The 16,700-nt window shown below is 38.6% G+C and overlaps 1 protein-coding gene across 4 annotated transcripts in view; it reads left to right on the top strand.

The window, feature by feature from the left end:
* PHF11 (PHD finger protein 11) overlaps nt 1-16,345 on the top strand; it is a 23,282-nt gene extending 6,937 nt beyond the window's left edge. For 3 of the 4 annotated variants that reach the window (XM_085324963.1, XM_085324960.1, XM_085324962.1), the window contains 8 exons: nt 208-315; nt 1,064-1,197; nt 4,326-4,372; nt 6,818-6,876; nt 8,397-8,463; nt 10,158-10,280; nt 11,540-11,611; nt 15,444-16,345. In XM_085324963.1, the coding sequence (XP_085181089.1) occupies nt 208-315; nt 1,064-1,197; nt 4,326-4,372; nt 6,818-6,876; nt 8,397-8,463; nt 10,158-10,280; nt 11,540-11,611; nt 15,444-15,583 (750 nt within the window). In that variant the 3' untranslated portion in view covers nt 15,584-16,345. Of the gene's footprint in view, nt 1-207; nt 316-1,063; nt 1,198-4,325; nt 4,373-6,817; nt 6,877-8,396; nt 8,464-10,157; nt 10,281-11,539; nt 11,612-14,420; nt 14,587-15,443 lie in introns of all 4 variants that reach the window. The other variant, XR_014898227.1, reaches the window with a different exon arrangement.
* Nucleotides 16,346-16,700: the final 355 nt, after the last annotated feature.

The following is a 16,700-nucleotide window of genomic DNA, read 5'->3' as shown; positions in this document are numbered from 1 at the left end:
TTTTTTTTTTTTTGACAGGAAAAGATTTAAGCACAGCTCCTTGCTCAACATAGTTGAAACCTTTTAAAAATACAGAGAGAAATCAGCCTTTCTTAGGTAGGGCAAGTAGAAGAGTGGATTTGGTCTCATAACCCCCTTTCTCTTTCTGGAATATGTAGGCGATTGAATGTCTGTGTTAATTCTTAATATTTTCTGTTTTGTCTTTAGTTATTTTCTTCAGGATTTGTAGAATCTGAAGAGTATAACTCAGATAACCTGGATATAAGGTTTGATGTGGCGTCAGTGTTGAATGAACTCAGAAGAGGAAAGCGGCTGGTAAGGCAGTTTCTTTGTGAATCTTCACTTAATCCTGACATAGTACTAAGCAGCAGTAGGGTACACACTGAAGGTTCTGTGGCCTGTTTATGCTTGAAAAAAATAAAGAAGAGTACTTTGTYCTTCTGATTAAGGAAGTTGCAGGTTTAGAATTAGAAACATTGGTTTGGCGTTATATTTAGTGAAACTTTATACATATTTTGTTAGCACTTGTTGGCTTTTCTGGCTTTTCTTTTACTAAGAGAAAAGACTAAGACTTTTCAAAGAGATTTTGGTAGAGAACTGAGACAGTACRTGAAACAAAATTATGCAATCTAGAAATGTAAAGGAAAACATATTTTCCTTTACCAGAACTAAGGTTATTGATGTGATTTTTTTTTCTAGTAGTTCTGTCTTTAGTTGCCCTTCTCCCTTGTCTCCAGAATGGATCTTTTTCCTTTATGAAGTTACCCTAGAAAACATAAATATAACCACTGTGTACTGAAATTTGTGTAAGATTTAGAAGAAGGGGGAAAGATGCCCAGTGCCTCACATGGCTTTTTGCATCATGTTACAAATTGGTGTGAAATTGAGACAAAATAGCAGAAAAGTGACTGGAAAAATAAACACAGTAGAGGCTTGCAGAAGTGAACTTGCGTGATGAGTTATGTAATGAAAGATTCAGCTTTCCCCCAGTGTTTGCCTCTTAAGGCTGAGGTTTTCATTAGCTATCTGTAATGCCTACCTGCTAAACCTCATTTTGTTGTAGGTGTGCAACTTTTGTCGCAAGAAAGGAGCCACTGTGGGATGCGAGGAAAGAGCCTGTCGCAGAAGTTATCACTACTTCTGTGCGCTCTGCGATGATGCAGCGATAGAAACAGATGAAGTGAATGGAGTTTACCGGTATTTAACTAAAAATTTTCCAACTGTTTTTGTCAAGGCTTTGGTGATGTTGTCAGGAAAGAGTCTTAAATTGTTTAAGATTTTTTTTTWAAAAAAGGAAGATGTTCTCCCTTCTTAAAATCTTTCTCAGTCACCCTTGCCTGAAGTTTTCACAAGCAGCAGGGAAAACATTTTCCTTTAACACAGCAGTGAGAAGGAAGCTGTCCAGTGTCTGAGCCTGAAACATCTGAAAGGTCACTAGGCTAAAGCTGAGGAGGTCTCTCCATACTGACTGTTTAGTCCTTCAAGGACTTGGTTTGACCCAAGTTCTTAGTTCCTCTTGGTTCAGTAGCTTCAGTAAGTATGGCCTCAGCATGGACTTGCAGCACGTCTAGATCTGTTCACAGTAGGTGAATTTTGGTGTTTTTTTTCCCCTCTGTATGCTGGGAGAGAACTTTGGATTTCTACTGAAGACCTTCTTATTTCCTGTATATTGCTAGCAGTAATGCTGTTGAACAGACTTTAAGAAAATTTAAGAATTTAAGAAAATGTCCTGACCATGCTAGTCCTAATATCTTCTGCCTTCTGATTGCCTGCCTACTTTACTGTCAGTAGATGGAGCCAGTTATGTGGAGGAAGGAATGATACCCTGCAGATGAAAGRTGAAGAATTGAGACTGCAGGGAGCTTTCAGAGATGCTACTGTTTCAATAAGGCCTGAGGTTCACAGAATCCAAAATGTCCATTTCTGTGTAAGACCAGAGAGATCACAGGCTACTCTGGTCTCTCATTAATCTGGTAAATTGTATAATCATTACTTCTTTCAGGAAGAAGTGCAATTAGATGGGTTCTTCAGTGCCAAAATACTCTTCCTGACTGCTTTTGTAGGGCTCTCAATCCAAAATAAGTCCCTCTTTCTAAAAGTGTGTAGGCCCAGTTGTAGGGAAGATGATATGTTTACTTTATTATGTTTTATAAAGTCCTTGAGAGCCTGTAAAGCTCAGAGAGTGTAGTTGGAAATACAGAAATTTTCTGGCATCACAAAATAAATGGCTGCCATCATATGACTTTAGAAATGGTATCTTGCATAGAAAAAGACTGAATTTCTCAAGATGTTGAAAGACAAATAGACTAATAACAGTCTACATACAAATGGATAGAGAGATCGTTCAATATATGGTTTGATTTGATGGCTTTCTGAGCAGGTGACCTTGGAGATTTGGAAGAAGGAACCTGAACTTGAAAATGGCCTTTATTATGACATGGTGTGAGACTAGTTACTATAGGAATATAGGGTACTAGACTATAGCTGTTTCTATTGAAGAGGTGAAAAAATGACTGGATTGAAGAAGGATGGTGAGGCAAGCTTGAGGGATTTGGGCCCAAACTTTTTTACTATATCGGTGAAAAAAAAATGAAGAAGCACYAAATTTGCAGCTTATGTGAGATTATTGGAGAGAATAGAGCAAGGCTTCAAAAACTGTGCATGGATTGACAGCCTTCTGCACTTTTTCATGGAGAAATATAATATATTGAGAAGCGTTTCAGAAGCAATAATGCCTTCACTGGGGAGAGATCTCGTGTTCTTAAATTCTAAATTGGCATCATGCTAATGGTGAGCAGTGATTACCAAAGCAAATAAAATAAAAAAGAGAGGTCATACAGTGCTATGCAAGTGGCTAGTAAGCCACTTCCCCAGTAACCTCGGGAAGTAAGCATGATTTGGAGCTTTCTCTTGTAGAGATGATGGTAGGGAATGCTTCCAAATTGGCTACTCAGGGTATTGTGGGTGGATTATAACCTATTCCCATGCATAGGAAAACTGCTTTTTAACCAGGAAATAGTAGAATTAAAGGGAAGTGTGTCCCTTTAAAATCCAAAGGGCAGTATTAGAAATTCAGGGATGTAAGTAAAGTGTCTCTAGTACTTAACTTCTTCACTGAATATGAATTGCATGTATAAATCTGGGGTTTGTGCATCAAAATAAATTTTGTATGCAGAAGTTGGTTTGTAAAGGAAACAGTCTTAGTTTCTAAGGTCAGCACTTGTAATTTTTTTTTAAAGAAAAGAATGAAAATAATTAGAAAATTCCCACGTAAATGCAATTCACCTTAAATTTTTTTCAAATACCTGAGAGTTGGTCTTGGCAAATAGAGATTTTTTTTGATGAAGAGATCAGCTAAACCACACTCTAACAAGGCAAAATTGTTTAAAAAGTTATTTGGGATCCTTCTGTAAGAAAGGCATACTATAGAAGCTGGTTTATGTTCCCTGGCAAGACATTTCTTTCTACACATTATTGTATCCAGAAGATAAGGAATATTTCTTGCTCTGTCTGTTGCTTTTTGTCTTTTCCAAGGAATTCACATTGTTCTCCTAGTGATCATGGAGAAAATGTTCCCATCTCACATATTACTAAACTCTTCAAGGAATGAGTGGATTGAGCAGCTTTCAGCTACTGGACCTTAAAGAGGGGTGTCTCGCTTCCCAAGGATTTGGGGATTGCCTCAGCACTGGGCAATGGGAAGGGGCACAGAGATCTCTGAGCAAATAAATGGTATTATGCACCACAGTGCAATGCTGTGGCTATGCCAGCTCGTTCTGCTGGGCTCACAAGTTCAAGCAGACTGGAAGGCAGATGTGTTTAAACAGGTTCTGACCTCGCCTGGTATGGGGCAAAGGGGCAGAACAACAATCAAGCTGTAATCAAGCAATGTTAGTACTTCGATATTTCAGCTGGATAACATTAATCTCATTTTAATAATTTGTTGCAACAAGAGTGCTGCTTCTGCCACAGTGTTTGATCACCACACCATATGAAGYGAGTCTGACATCATGTAAGCAGTGAGTAGGTCCAAGCAGAGTGGGGGGAAAAAAGCAGATGATTCAAAACTTGAGAGCATTCGGAATCTATTGAGGCTGAAAAAATACAAATACAAGCTTGTGCATGTATGTGACTTTACAGCAGGCGTTGTAGGTACTTTTCTAGGTGGGTAATGCTGAACAAAAATCATGATTWAAAAAAAAAAACTTTTCAATTTACTTTCAGTTAAAAGAGGGGAAAATAACTGTTGAATCAGTCAGCATAAAACTGTTTACATATTTATTAATACTTTTTCTCTTTTTCTTAAAATTGAACTTAAATTTTAGAGTGTTCTGCCCAAAACATCATCCAGGCAGTAGGACCAATCACTATGGTGAGTTTCTTTATTGGCTTCATTGATTTCATTTGTTTTAGAAGTTTATATCCTACAGTCAATAACTCATTTGAGCAAAATTAATGTTATTCCACCTTTATATAGAGTGGTGGATTTCTAATCTTTCAGGAGTGGTTTGGTTGAGATCCATGCATGTGCAGAGAAGTCTAAATCATTTTGAGGTAGAAAATGCTTATATTTGATCATCCCTGAATCTCCCTCGAAATTGACTCAAAATACTGTGGACCAGATCCTTCATGGAATTATTCTGACCATGTATAGGCAGGTAGGCCAAAGTAGCTTGTAAACCCTGTGAGATATGAGAACCGTGCTAGTGAATGATGCACAAGTTTGCATTTGGTTAGCCAAGAGAGAGCTGCTACAGGAGTGGTCACCTTGGGATTTTAATCTGTAGTTACGCTAAACCATTCACATTTGTGTCTTTTATATTTGCTGCAGTACTTTTTGAATAGGGCCTTTCATTCTGAAGGATCCCAAAGAGCTTTTTGTGTAACAAAATGGTTATATAACCCACATTTAAAGATTATTTCCTCTGCTACAGAAATACGATTTAATTTGACAGTCCTGGGGCTTTGCTGATGCAGAGGTAGTCAGGAACATTACTGAATTTGCCAAATCTGTGACATAGTTAAGCTATCGCGCACATTCCTTTTGAAAACAGAATAGGTCCTAAAGTGGCCTTCACTTCCAAATGGAAGTTAAGCTCAATCAGACTGGAAGCACTACTGCTAGAAGTTATGTGCAGAAAGTAAAATAGAGGTAGGGTATGGACACTGGCTCCAAGGCAGAGTTTTTGACTTTCAGGATCTAATTCAAGCATAGTAGCTCAGCAGTTCCTCTGGGGCAGGCTGAGCTGAGACTGGACTGTGGGAACAGGAGCTGTTTTCTCGCTTGCTTCCCATAACCTGGAGAAAATGGGGGGGTCAAAGACCATCTCTGTCGTCTTGGTCCAGGGAACGTTCCTGTGTTGAAATGCCAGGCCTCTCTCCTGTGACTGGAAGGAGATAGCTTGCCATAGGTGCCAGGAGATCTCCTTGCAGCCCTGTGCAGCAGGGATAGGAGGGCAGTGTAGATTTGGAAATGAGCCTAACTGGAAATGTTGGATGTGCCCAGAATTCAGGCTGTTGAACATAAAAAGTTGAAAACGCTCTCTGTGGGGAGCAAGAAAAGTTGGGCTGCTGTTTGGACCGTGTTCCTCTTCTTTTATAAGACATCCCTAGCATACCTTAAAACAAGCATCCTGAAGAACGGAGAAAATCCTACCACAGGACAAAGATGTCCTGTTAGACAACAGGCAACGCTTCTTGTACCTACACCAGCATTCTTTACCTGCTTCAAGGTAGATCACCCAGGTTTTTTGCAGACTTAGTGAGAGCCTATGATTTCCTTTCAAGCTATGAAAAACAAAAACGCAGATGTACACTGTTCTCAAGGAAGTGACCGACCCCCCCCTCCTCCCCCCAAGGATGTTCTTTGCATTTTTGTACACCGTTCTCATCACTTGTACACCGTAACATCACTTTAACAAACTGGCCCTCCTGTACCAGCAGTGGCTGGTTGTTCTGCTCAATAAGATGATTTCTAATAKCAAAAATATTACCATGTGCTACCCAAAGATCATGCAGTTAGAAGGGAGAGGGGCACATGGCCCCTCTGCATTTAAAACTCAGCATATGGATGGTTGTCCTCTTTTTCCCTAGCTTTTACCTTCTCCTGCTCTTTTCTTTCCACCTCTTGCTTGCCAGAGTTAACCTTCTCTGCTTGTCATGTTGTTGTTTTTAGCAGCTGCCAGTTATGATATTGGAGAGATATCAGTGCATTGTGATAGAAGGGACAGAGTAATGATTTCACCTAGATCTAAGATCAAATCACTAAAAGTTTAAATAATACAAAGCTTAAAGTAAAATTGTTTCTAAGTAGCAGTTCTTGTGGTTTTCTAGGAGGTCGGTGCATTGAAGAAAACATGGTAGCATTTGTATGCATTTAGGACACTAGAATACTGCTCTGTGTAAACTTAGTTTTGAGAGTGTATTAAAATAAACAAGGAAAAAAAACAGTAAGCTTTCATAAATTTCTGACTTTCCTGAGATTCTTACTATGTATAGGTAATGTTGCTGCTGGGGGAAATCAGTTCTCTGCCACTGTCAAAAATTGTATGTTAAAATTTGCGTTTTGCTTTATGCTGGGATTAGTATCCTAATGCTGCAGGAGTTTGCACTTAATGGTTCAAGCTTGTACTTTTTCTTACCTAGAAATAATATAAATTCAGCTGAAATGCCAGGTTTTGGGGAAGCTCAAATACTCATGCACTGCCACCCAAAGTGACTGATATACGTAGCTTTGGGGGAAAAGAGAGAATTTAAATCTATGAAATTGTCAGTCTGAGGTTGACACATTGTTACTTTATTGTCTCTTGATTTCCAGATGCAGCTAATAAGAGGAAAAGACGTGCAATGAAATCATCCGCCATCAGGGAACAAGTGGTAATTCCAAATTTAAGTAGTTCTAAAACAGAAACCCACCTTCACTACAGCAAAAGACTTAAAGAAGCATTTTGACAGTGTATTCAGAAAAGCACTTCTTCACAGGAGTGCAAGAACTTTTCCTTTACAGCTCCTTTTATTTCTTGTTTTGATCTTGCTATTCTTTCAAAACAAAACTGCATTCAGAGCTGCTTCAGGCAGAGCTGATCCTACTCTCAGATAATGTGGTGCAAAAAAGGAACCTGTAAGCCTTCTGAATGACTCAGTGGCTGTGATCTTGATGGGAACAGAAAGAGCTTCCCCTTGGGGGCTGTTTTTCTTCTGAAATTCTAAAGCCCTCAGATTTGCCTAGGGCTTGACAGTTTCCCTGAAAACTGCTTCTGATAAGTCACTTGGCCCTTTAAACCAGTGCTTACTCCTTCCTGAGCCTGCGCTCACGGCAGATGTGGCAGATTTTCGTTTTAGATCAGGCAGTTCTCATAGCTTTGCGTGTGAAGATTGAACATTCCCAAGGCTCAGGAGTTATCAGGTCAGAACAGCTCTCTGGTTGCAGGGGTATTTATATATTTCTTTCCCCCCTCCCTTTTTTTTTTTTTAGGAAACTTCTAAATAGAGCTTATTTTGAATTTGAAGTAGTTCTGTTGGCTTCACTGAAGTATGCTTGCAAACTCATATTGATCGGTGGGGATAAGGATCCCTCCTTTGTAGAGGAAGTGGCATCCAGCTTTTCTTAAAAATAATTTYTGCCATTCACAGGCCTTGCAGATTAAAGGGAGGTCATGTGAGGGGACACTGAGGACCTTTGCAGCTTTCATGAAGCAGCATTTCTATTTGTAGGTTGTTTGTCCCCAATAATTTCTCAGTTGCAAATCCACTTACGTTTCAGGTATTACAACTGAGATTCATTTGGTTTGTTACCAAGTTAATATGCTGTTTCTCCTGCTCTCCAGTGTCAGCAATCTCAGTAATCACTGCAAATAAATTCCAGTGCTCTGTGTATGTTTAGTTGCTGCAAGATAAATCATTTAGMATCATGTAAGCAGTGCATTTTTACATTAGTGTCTTGTGGCAGTGTTTGAGAATCATTTGTAGTACCGTGGGATGATGTAGGACAGCAGAGAATCACTGCAACCATTCCGAAGGAAAACATTCTTCCTCTCAAATCCTTTTAAGCATTACATCCAGTCTGGAGAATTAAACATCATTTATGTTGGGATTTAGCCGTAGTCATTTGGTGACATCTGTGGTATTTGAATATGCTGGGCAAATGCAATAATAACAATAATACAGAAGGGTGGTATCCCAGTTATTAGACTGTTCTTAAACAGATGGTTTTGTTTCCCTTTTCAAAAACCAATTGTAAACATTCCAGAGAAGACTGCTGTTAAGTGTGTGGGGAAACTGGCTATAGTTACTGAAAAATGGAATGCTTTTTTTCTCCCTGTTAATAAAGAGATAAGATAATGAAAATGAAGCAGTTAGTGTCAATACGATGTAAAAATATGTTTTTTTTTTTATAGAGCACAGAAGAGACGGAAGAAGAAAACAGTTTACGAATACTAAAAAGAAGAAACAACAGGCAAAAAGGTGCGACTTATTTTGTAGAACAACTAGATGATACTGTGATCTGTTATGTTGAAATTCAGAGCTTGGAGACGTTTGATTAAAACTGTTGTTGCAAACACATCTTTTTATTATTTTCCTGAGACAAGTGGCTCTGTGCTCTGACAAGAGAGCGAGTCTGATATTGCAGGATGACTATGCAGGTTTTCTGTAGCTGTGCAGCAAGCAAATCTCTGTGCTTTGGCTGAGATTTACTATCTGACGTGAGCTCGTTATTCACCTGGGATTTTTTATAATCCCTCTGCTTTAGCTGACTGCTGTGTTCAACTGTGTGCCGCCAGCAAACAGTGATACCTCAGCCTGACCCTTTTCCTCCCTCTCCGCATTAAAACAGATAAATTCAAAGGGGAATTTTTTCATCACCTCAGTTGTCTTGCTCTAAGCCTCTCTTGAAGGAAGTGAGGGGCACAGCTCTACAAGAACCTAGAAAAGGCAGAAGATGTATTAGCAGCAGAGGGGGCTTGAGAGCATTAGCAGGATGTAAAAGAGAGAATATTCAGCACCCATTCTTGCTCACTGGGCGGTTACCAGGCTTTCAAAATGCTGCTACAGTTACTGCTGCCAACTGCATGCCATCTTATGCTACATTCGAAACCTATATTAAACTGTATAGTGTTATCTTATTTTACTCCATAAAAATGCCTTTATAATAGGGAAATCAACTACTGGACCCATCCTTCAGTTCCTCGGTTTTCACGTTACCCAGACAGCCCTGCTGTAATTGCATGTTAGGATTATGTTGTCAGTCAGAGGTTTGGCAGACGACTGGTATCTATCCACCTTTCCATGGCCATATTCAGTAAATGGATGTGGTATTGTAAGAGTAGGGTTCTTTTCTGAATTTTTTTACTATGGTTATAAAGAACAGAGAACCTATAGCAATTCTGGAATATTTATAGGACATCTACTATAAGTGAAATGACATTTCCTTTCTCACAGATTTCACCAGTAAAAAGTAACATCATATTTTAAGAGACTTACAGACTTCTATGGGTTCTCTAATAGGTCTTCCTTTTTGAACAGCTCATTGATCATACTGAAACCTGCCACTGACCTGCTGCTGTGAGAGATGAGGGGGAAAAAAAAGTTATTTTCCCAGCAGTTCAAATCTGACAAAGTAGACATATAAAATGGGCTATAATAAATGAAATTAAAACCTGTGTCAGTAGGAATAATAGTAGCCTCAGTTCTCCTACCAACTCCAATATTGTCTTAATTCTTGCACTGTTTTCTACCCTGTAGTCAGTTCAGTGCCTAGTGTGGTGCTGGGGATGGAGGAAGAAAAACTAAAAACAAAAAAAAGACAATCAGCTGCTTTGCAGACTAGGGGGTATCAGGAAGCTTTAAGAATGTTGAGAATGTTGCACTTAGAGCTGTGGTGACATTCCTTTTGATCAACAAAGCCCAATCTAGAGCTTACGTAATTTTACACCCAGCAAAATGCTAATGTTAGCCTCACCATGTTATTTTCCCCCACTATAAAGGGTTGAGTGGATAGAGCTAAGGAACCAGGTATTTGTGTAAAGATCTGTTAGTGTTGGGGGGACTTAACCAAATATTTAGTCACCTGCAGGAGAGGGCAAGTGAAAGCTGCTACAATCAGTATAAGAAAGACCATACAGCTGTGCTGAGGATCACTTTTGATTCTGTTTTAACAGTACGAATAGACTTTCTTAGGAAGTGCAAACAGGCGGGGCTTTTGGATGAGATATTTGAAGAGATGCTGGACACACTTCACCTGGCCCAGGAAAAACTGATGGATGACAACACTTCGGAAACGGGTATGGTGAGCTATGGGGCTTGCCCTTGCAGCCAAAACACTGATCTGAATGCTGGGCGTTCGTGAAACTATCTTCTGCTTCTTGGTGTAAACATATGTAGATTAGCCAGCCTGGCCCAGAACTCTTCTCCCAGGCACTGAAGAAGAGAGAGGTCCTGGAAACAGGAAGGTTTTATTTGAATCATAGATCTATTGTGGCTGTTATGGCTTCATAGAGGGACCAGCTGTCCATTAATACCAGCACATTTTTGATTGAAAAAAATTCATGAGTATGGATGTTTTAAGTGTTGTAATGATTACTTGGATGATTACTTAGAAATTTAATGCCAAATACTAGTGTGTGTTTGGGGGCTTAATTGGTTTTAAGTATTAGCATGTATGAAATATTGTTCCTGGAAGATTCCACTCTAATATTGTTTTGTCCACAAAAGAGTTGAATAAAATTCACACTTGTTCTCCTATCATCCCCCCAGGTTTACAAAGTTAGGAATACTATACCTTTGTATAAAGAATGCTAATTTATGCAAAAGGCCTAAAGCACATGTATGAAAAGAGAGATGACGATCTTCCTCGTGAGTGCAGCTAGGGCGTCACATGACAACAGCTGCTAGAAGCAGTGAAGAAGTCCAGAGTATATTAGGGTTTCAGAGGAGTTCATTAAGTAAACCTCTTAAGTCCTGTGAACTCTGTAGGTGTTTTGTTTTGTTGGAAGCCTCAATTATGAACTTGAGGTGTAAATCTGGGCTAATTTTTAACATAAAACAACAACAGCAGTGTCCCAAGAAAAACACTTTTATCGTACTAGAAAGGCAGACGCCCATTAGGTGTGTGCACTGGGCACGTCAGCATGATGTGATCTGGGAAGAGGAATTGGCACCGTCAGCGTTGCCGTTACATGTACTGTCCTGATATGCTGGAGTGAAATAAGACTTAAGTAAATTGCAGAGTGCCCAGCCAGAGATGTCCTAGTTTAAATGAACTGCGCTGAGCTGGTGCAGACTCAAATCAGGAATGCCATTTAGGTCTCCTTTCTAGTTTCCTATATGAAACTAAAAAAAAGCAGAGCTGGCAGACTGACCTTTCTTAATACAGGCTATATGAAAAGAAAGTCTTTTCCCTGTATTTTTGCTTCTCTTAAAAACTCAGGTAATTGATATAAGTAATTATGGTTTTGTGCTACTTCTAAGCAGGGCTGTGTTAACCAAAATGTACAGTAAATCTTTATTGTGTAACAGTAAATCAAATTATCTTTATCCTCAGAGTATGAAGAAACCGTAATGTCGCTCTTTGACTGTGGACTGTTTGAAAACATACTGACAAACATTCATTCAGGTACGGGAAATAAGCTGTCAGACTCGGTGTGGTTTTTGGCATTCAGATTGTTATTCTGAGGATTTTGATGCTATGATCACTTAAAATGAGAATTCCAGGTAACTCTTTCTCAACATTATCTAAATTACTGAGGAAAAGCCATTGATACCTGAATCTTTAGAAATACAGTTTGGCTGCCTGACATAAAGGGGGAGGTAAGTCACAGTTCCACAGTTTTAAAGGACCAAAAGGTCTTTGCTACGAAGGACCAAAGGTTCTGCATGTTCCTTTCCTCCTTGTGTGGGGAGGCTTCTCCACAGCCTCCCTTCAGGAACCTGTTTCTGCTAAAACTTTGCTCCTTTCTTGTAAACACTGTTTACATGGCTGTTAAGTTGCAGTAAGAGCATTAACCATTATGAGCAAAACATACCTGGAACTGCATCTGTAGCATGCTTTGCAAAACAAGTTGAAAACACTTGAAGAATGAAATCGAAATAAGTGCAAGCAGTCACTTGGGATCACTGGTGTGGAAGGAACCTCTGGGGCGTGGGCTTCGTCTCCGCTGTTGCAAACAGAAAGCTTAATAATATTTTTCAGATAGGTAGATCTCTGGCTCACATTTCCCTCAAACAGCAAACTTGTTCTAACTTATGCTTTAATTTACTCATGATAAAAGGGAAATGGATGTAAATTAGCTAACCCTTAGGTTCAGTGCTTCTACCTTATGTTTGCTCTTCTCCCATTCTACCTATGTACCTAAGTATTTGAAGAGGACTAACAAACATACTGTCCTTTAGCCTTCACTTCGCTAGATGGAACAAGCCAGACACCTCTCTTCAGTCTCCTGGTCTCACATTTGAATTCCTGCTTTGGCAATGGGACTGGTGTCACAAAATTACCTAGACAAGGTGCCTTTAATACAAATACAAGGTGGCATTAATACATCTCTGCTCATAATTTCTCATGTCAGACAACCTTGGATCACATTTACTTCTTTCAGAGCTGCATCAATTAGTTCATCCTTTTCTCAGCTTACAAGAGAGATTCTTGATATTGGCACCTATGTACACAACCATGTGATTCTGACATGTAAAAGTTGTAGCCTTTCTAATTTCCTAGTACTTTAGTCACTTGGTTCTTCCTGTCCTACAAAATCTTCTTTTCTGATGCCATCAGCAAACATCATACATATACTCCTGCTTTCATTTCAAGGTCAATAATGAAAGTATGYATCAAGGTTGGTTTCAAGACTGATCCAGGAGGAGCTCTGAAAATGAACTGGTCAAAGAGGAATAAGAAACTAGTAGCAAGCGAAACTGCAGGGATGGAAGTCACTAGCTCTTTTGTCCCAATCTATCTTCCAAGTCTTAGCTAGTAAGTCTCTGTAATGATACATGAAATGTTTACATAAAAGTCCAGAACAACTAGTTTTTTTCCTGCAACCAATTATTTTAAGCCATCCAACATGCTTTACCTTTAATCCACTTTTTATTTTATCCTTTTTTTTTCCTCTCCTTATTTTTGATCTTCTTGCATAATTTCTAAAGCCTTATGCATCAGTACAGAAAGGCTACTACAAACTGTAATTGTTGAAATAGATTTTTTTAATCACTTTTGTATGGTCGTCTATCAAGCAGTTTTACTCCAAACTTGGTGCATTTAATTGCAGGTCCCATATGAAATACTTTATCTATCTCATTGATTTCAGAATTCTAGGTTGGCGATTCTAGTTCTCTCCCTCAAAGGAAAAGTTATTTCCTTCTAGTTTTGCTTTCTGCTCTGTTTTCTTGTGCTCAGCTTTGTGATGCCTGGATCATCTTTGATCTCCTTCTATTCTCTGGTAAGCTGTCTGTGCAGTAGCTTTTGAACTCCCTGATAATATTTGTTTTTCAGAGCATCTGCAGCAATGAATTTTGCAGCTTAGTTATGTATGTTTGAAAACTACAGCTTCCCTGTTTTAAACTTGCTATGAAGTAACTTCATTGAGAATCCCTTAGCTCTTCTCTTATGGAATGGTGAGCAGTTTTTCCATCTTTGTATTCCTCATGCCATTTCTGTGTGTTTTGTTTTATATTTATTTATTTATTTATTTCCCCAGACATCTATTTTCTTTTAGGTCACCTCTTCTATGAGGTGAGATTCTTTTGATCTGTCTTCCTACAGAAGCTCTCCCACATGCGAGTCATTCTTATCATTGACACCTTTCTCTGGACTAATTTTATTTCTGCCATAAGATTTTGGAAGAAGAGGAACAGAACTGTGTCATTTCTGTCGGTAGCATAGCCATGAGTTGAACGCAATAGCACAGTGGTTGACATCATTGACTACTCTTTGTTTTATTTCAAATAATTTACTTGATGGGGGTCCAGATATTCTCAAAGCCATCTTTCTTCATCTCTTACTTACACAGTCCATCTTTTTCTTCAAGTGTATGCCAGGAAGTTCTTCTAACCACATGTACTTGGTACAAAATAGAAATGCCCTAACAACTGCCCTTGGCAGGCAACAGGGCTGATTGTGATTTCCATTGCACTCCTGAGGACAGTTGAACTGACGTTGCCAAGCAATGGGTGTAGACTGTGCTACTATTCTGGGTCATACAAAAGTGACAGCAGTGATTTCCTGGGCTTTTTGAAAATGAGAAAAGGAAAGCAGAGGGCAAACGGCTTTTTCTTTATTTAAGAAATTACTGTTAGAGATAGTGCTAATGCTGTAATTCAAAATGAGCAGGGATAATAAACTGCTGGAGCTACTTTCTCTACTCTGCCCATTACAGTTTTGGAGACCTCTTTCACTCCTTTTTTTTTTTTTTTTTTTTCCTCTCTTCAAGACAAAAAGCGTATTCAGATTTGAACAAAATAAATCTGCCTCCTTATTGAAATTTCAACAGTGGAATTCTCACACTTGTTGACAAAAAGCACTTGTTCCACCAGGTCACTGACACCTCTGCATTGTTTGTTACTGAACAAAGCAATTGCTTCATTTACAACTTACAAGTAAGAATATATTATTACTTTGGTAATGCTTTCAAATTTTAGCGAAGTATGTTACTGAACTCTCTCATTGAAAGCAATAGCCTTTTTAACATTACGCAAATGAAAGTGGTATAGAGAAGTAGAAATTCAGGGAGGTAGGGCTTTGCAAAAAAGGGAAAGAACTTTGTTAATCCATCAGTGTATTGCCAATAAGCAGCCTGATGGAAGGCAGGCAGCTATCTAACAGCAGGAACTTAGATGCACTAATAGCAAGTAACCTGTGTTTTTTGAGAATCTGGCTGCTGAATTCAGCTGTCCAACACATTTCTTTTAAACTTAAAAAATGTTGTTGTCAAAACTCCGTTAGGTTTCTAAACTTGCTCCAAACCTCTAATTCAAAGAAGTTCTCTTTAAACATTTAAAATAGATCTTTAGCAGAGCAATTCCCGTCCAAATGGATTCTAGAAATGCAACAGTTAAGTCTGGTATACAAACTCAGCGTTACACTAACTCAATGTTAACTTACACATTTGTTTTGATGATTCAAGTTAAATCTGTAATGTAGCTAGTTTTGAGATTTAGTAGTGTAGTGTGATGGAACAGCATATAATTAACTCTAGTACTAACTTTCTCTTCTCTTTGGACAACATTTCAATACTCTGGTCTCCATATAATATGTAGTCTATCTCTTAATGGAAGACCAAATAGGCAAGGTGTTAGGCTAAGGACTTTGCTTCAGAAAAGCTCTGTTTTATGGTAGCCTAAACTAAGTGATGGTAACTTCTGCAACCTCAGTATGTATGCATATGTAACATATTATAAATTACTGATAATTACACATGCTTAAGAATTTATATCCCTCCCCTTTTTAATCACAGGGACAGAGGAAAAAATCCAGGAACTTCTAGAAACCAGGAAAAGACTGGATAACCAGATTGAGCTACTACAAGACATAAAAGAAGTTGCCCTTCCCACCCAAGAAAACACTGCTAGTACATCCAGTACAGTGTCTGAATAACCCCAAAGTCTTTCTGTAATGGCATCCATATTCAGAATTTCCTGAGGATAGAAACCCTAGAGCACGTCTGGTGAGTGTGTAAGTGATTTTTTTTTTCCAAGGATAGGGACACAAACAAAAATCGGGTGTTTTACTCATTTTTATACCTCACTGTTGCAATAATTTTAAGTTGTTTTATTTTTTTACTATGGATCAATGAGTGTTAGACACTTAATTTMGCTTTTTTAAAGCTGAACAAAACCCTTTAACCAAGACTTTTTTTTCTCCAAGACAAGGAAGCAAGAGCTACTACAGAACTTTTTTTTAAAGTCACTTTAGTTGAGGCAGCCCTCCTCAGAATGTGTGAGGGAGCTGCTCCCTGTCTATTTCTAGACAGCGTTGTTTTAAGGATCACATTGCTGCTTTGGCTTTCCAAAGAAGATAAATTAGCAGAACTTGCACTCAAAGAAACCTTCTGAATTATGAACAGGAAAAATTTTTTTTTTTGATTGATTTCTTCATTGACAATGTTAAGCATATAACTAATGCTGCTATAACAGCAGTGGTGAAAGGGTGGTTGCAGGCAGGCAGGAATGCCTGAGTACCATGCTCTGATCCTATGGACAATGTAAAATGGTATCAAATAATGGACTGTATTCTCCTTTCTCCATTAAGAAAGGTGATGACTTCCATGTGTTTTGTCTTAAAGGTTACTATATTGAAATTGAATACAGAACATTGTTTAGCTATAAAATTGTAAGTTAATAAAATGTTTTTAAGAAAGTTGTGTATTTAGTAATGCTCAGTACACAAATTTTGTGTGGGATACAGGCCAGTAGTGGCATGCAATTAAGCAATCGTATTTTTTTCCGATCTTTGCCTTGCGTTGTATGGTAGCAAGCAGAGGCAGTACCACAGCAACCTATAGCTCTTGTGAAGTTAAATTACACCTGTTATGATGGTTGTAGCACCATTCTGCAGAAATAGTTGTGCTCTGTTGGTGACTGGTGCAAATTCATAGCTTGAGCTCTTTCTCTGCAGATGAATAAGCATGGAACAACTGAAGTGATAAAAGGTAAATTTCAAAACAAAAGCCCTGCACGTAGATTAGCTGTGCCCTTACAGAAATACATATACA

The sequence above is a fragment of the Rhea americana genome, unplaced genomic scaffold, assembly GCF_003343005.1.
Source record: "Rhea americana isolate MKP2758 unplaced genomic scaffold, rheAme1 scaffold_95, whole genome shotgun sequence".
NCBI classification, from domain to species: Eukaryota; Metazoa; Chordata; class Aves; order Rheiformes; family Rheidae; genus Rhea; species Rhea americana.
The sequence above is the reverse complement of the archived record's forward strand: the minus strand, read 5'-3'. Positions and strand labels throughout refer to the sequence as shown.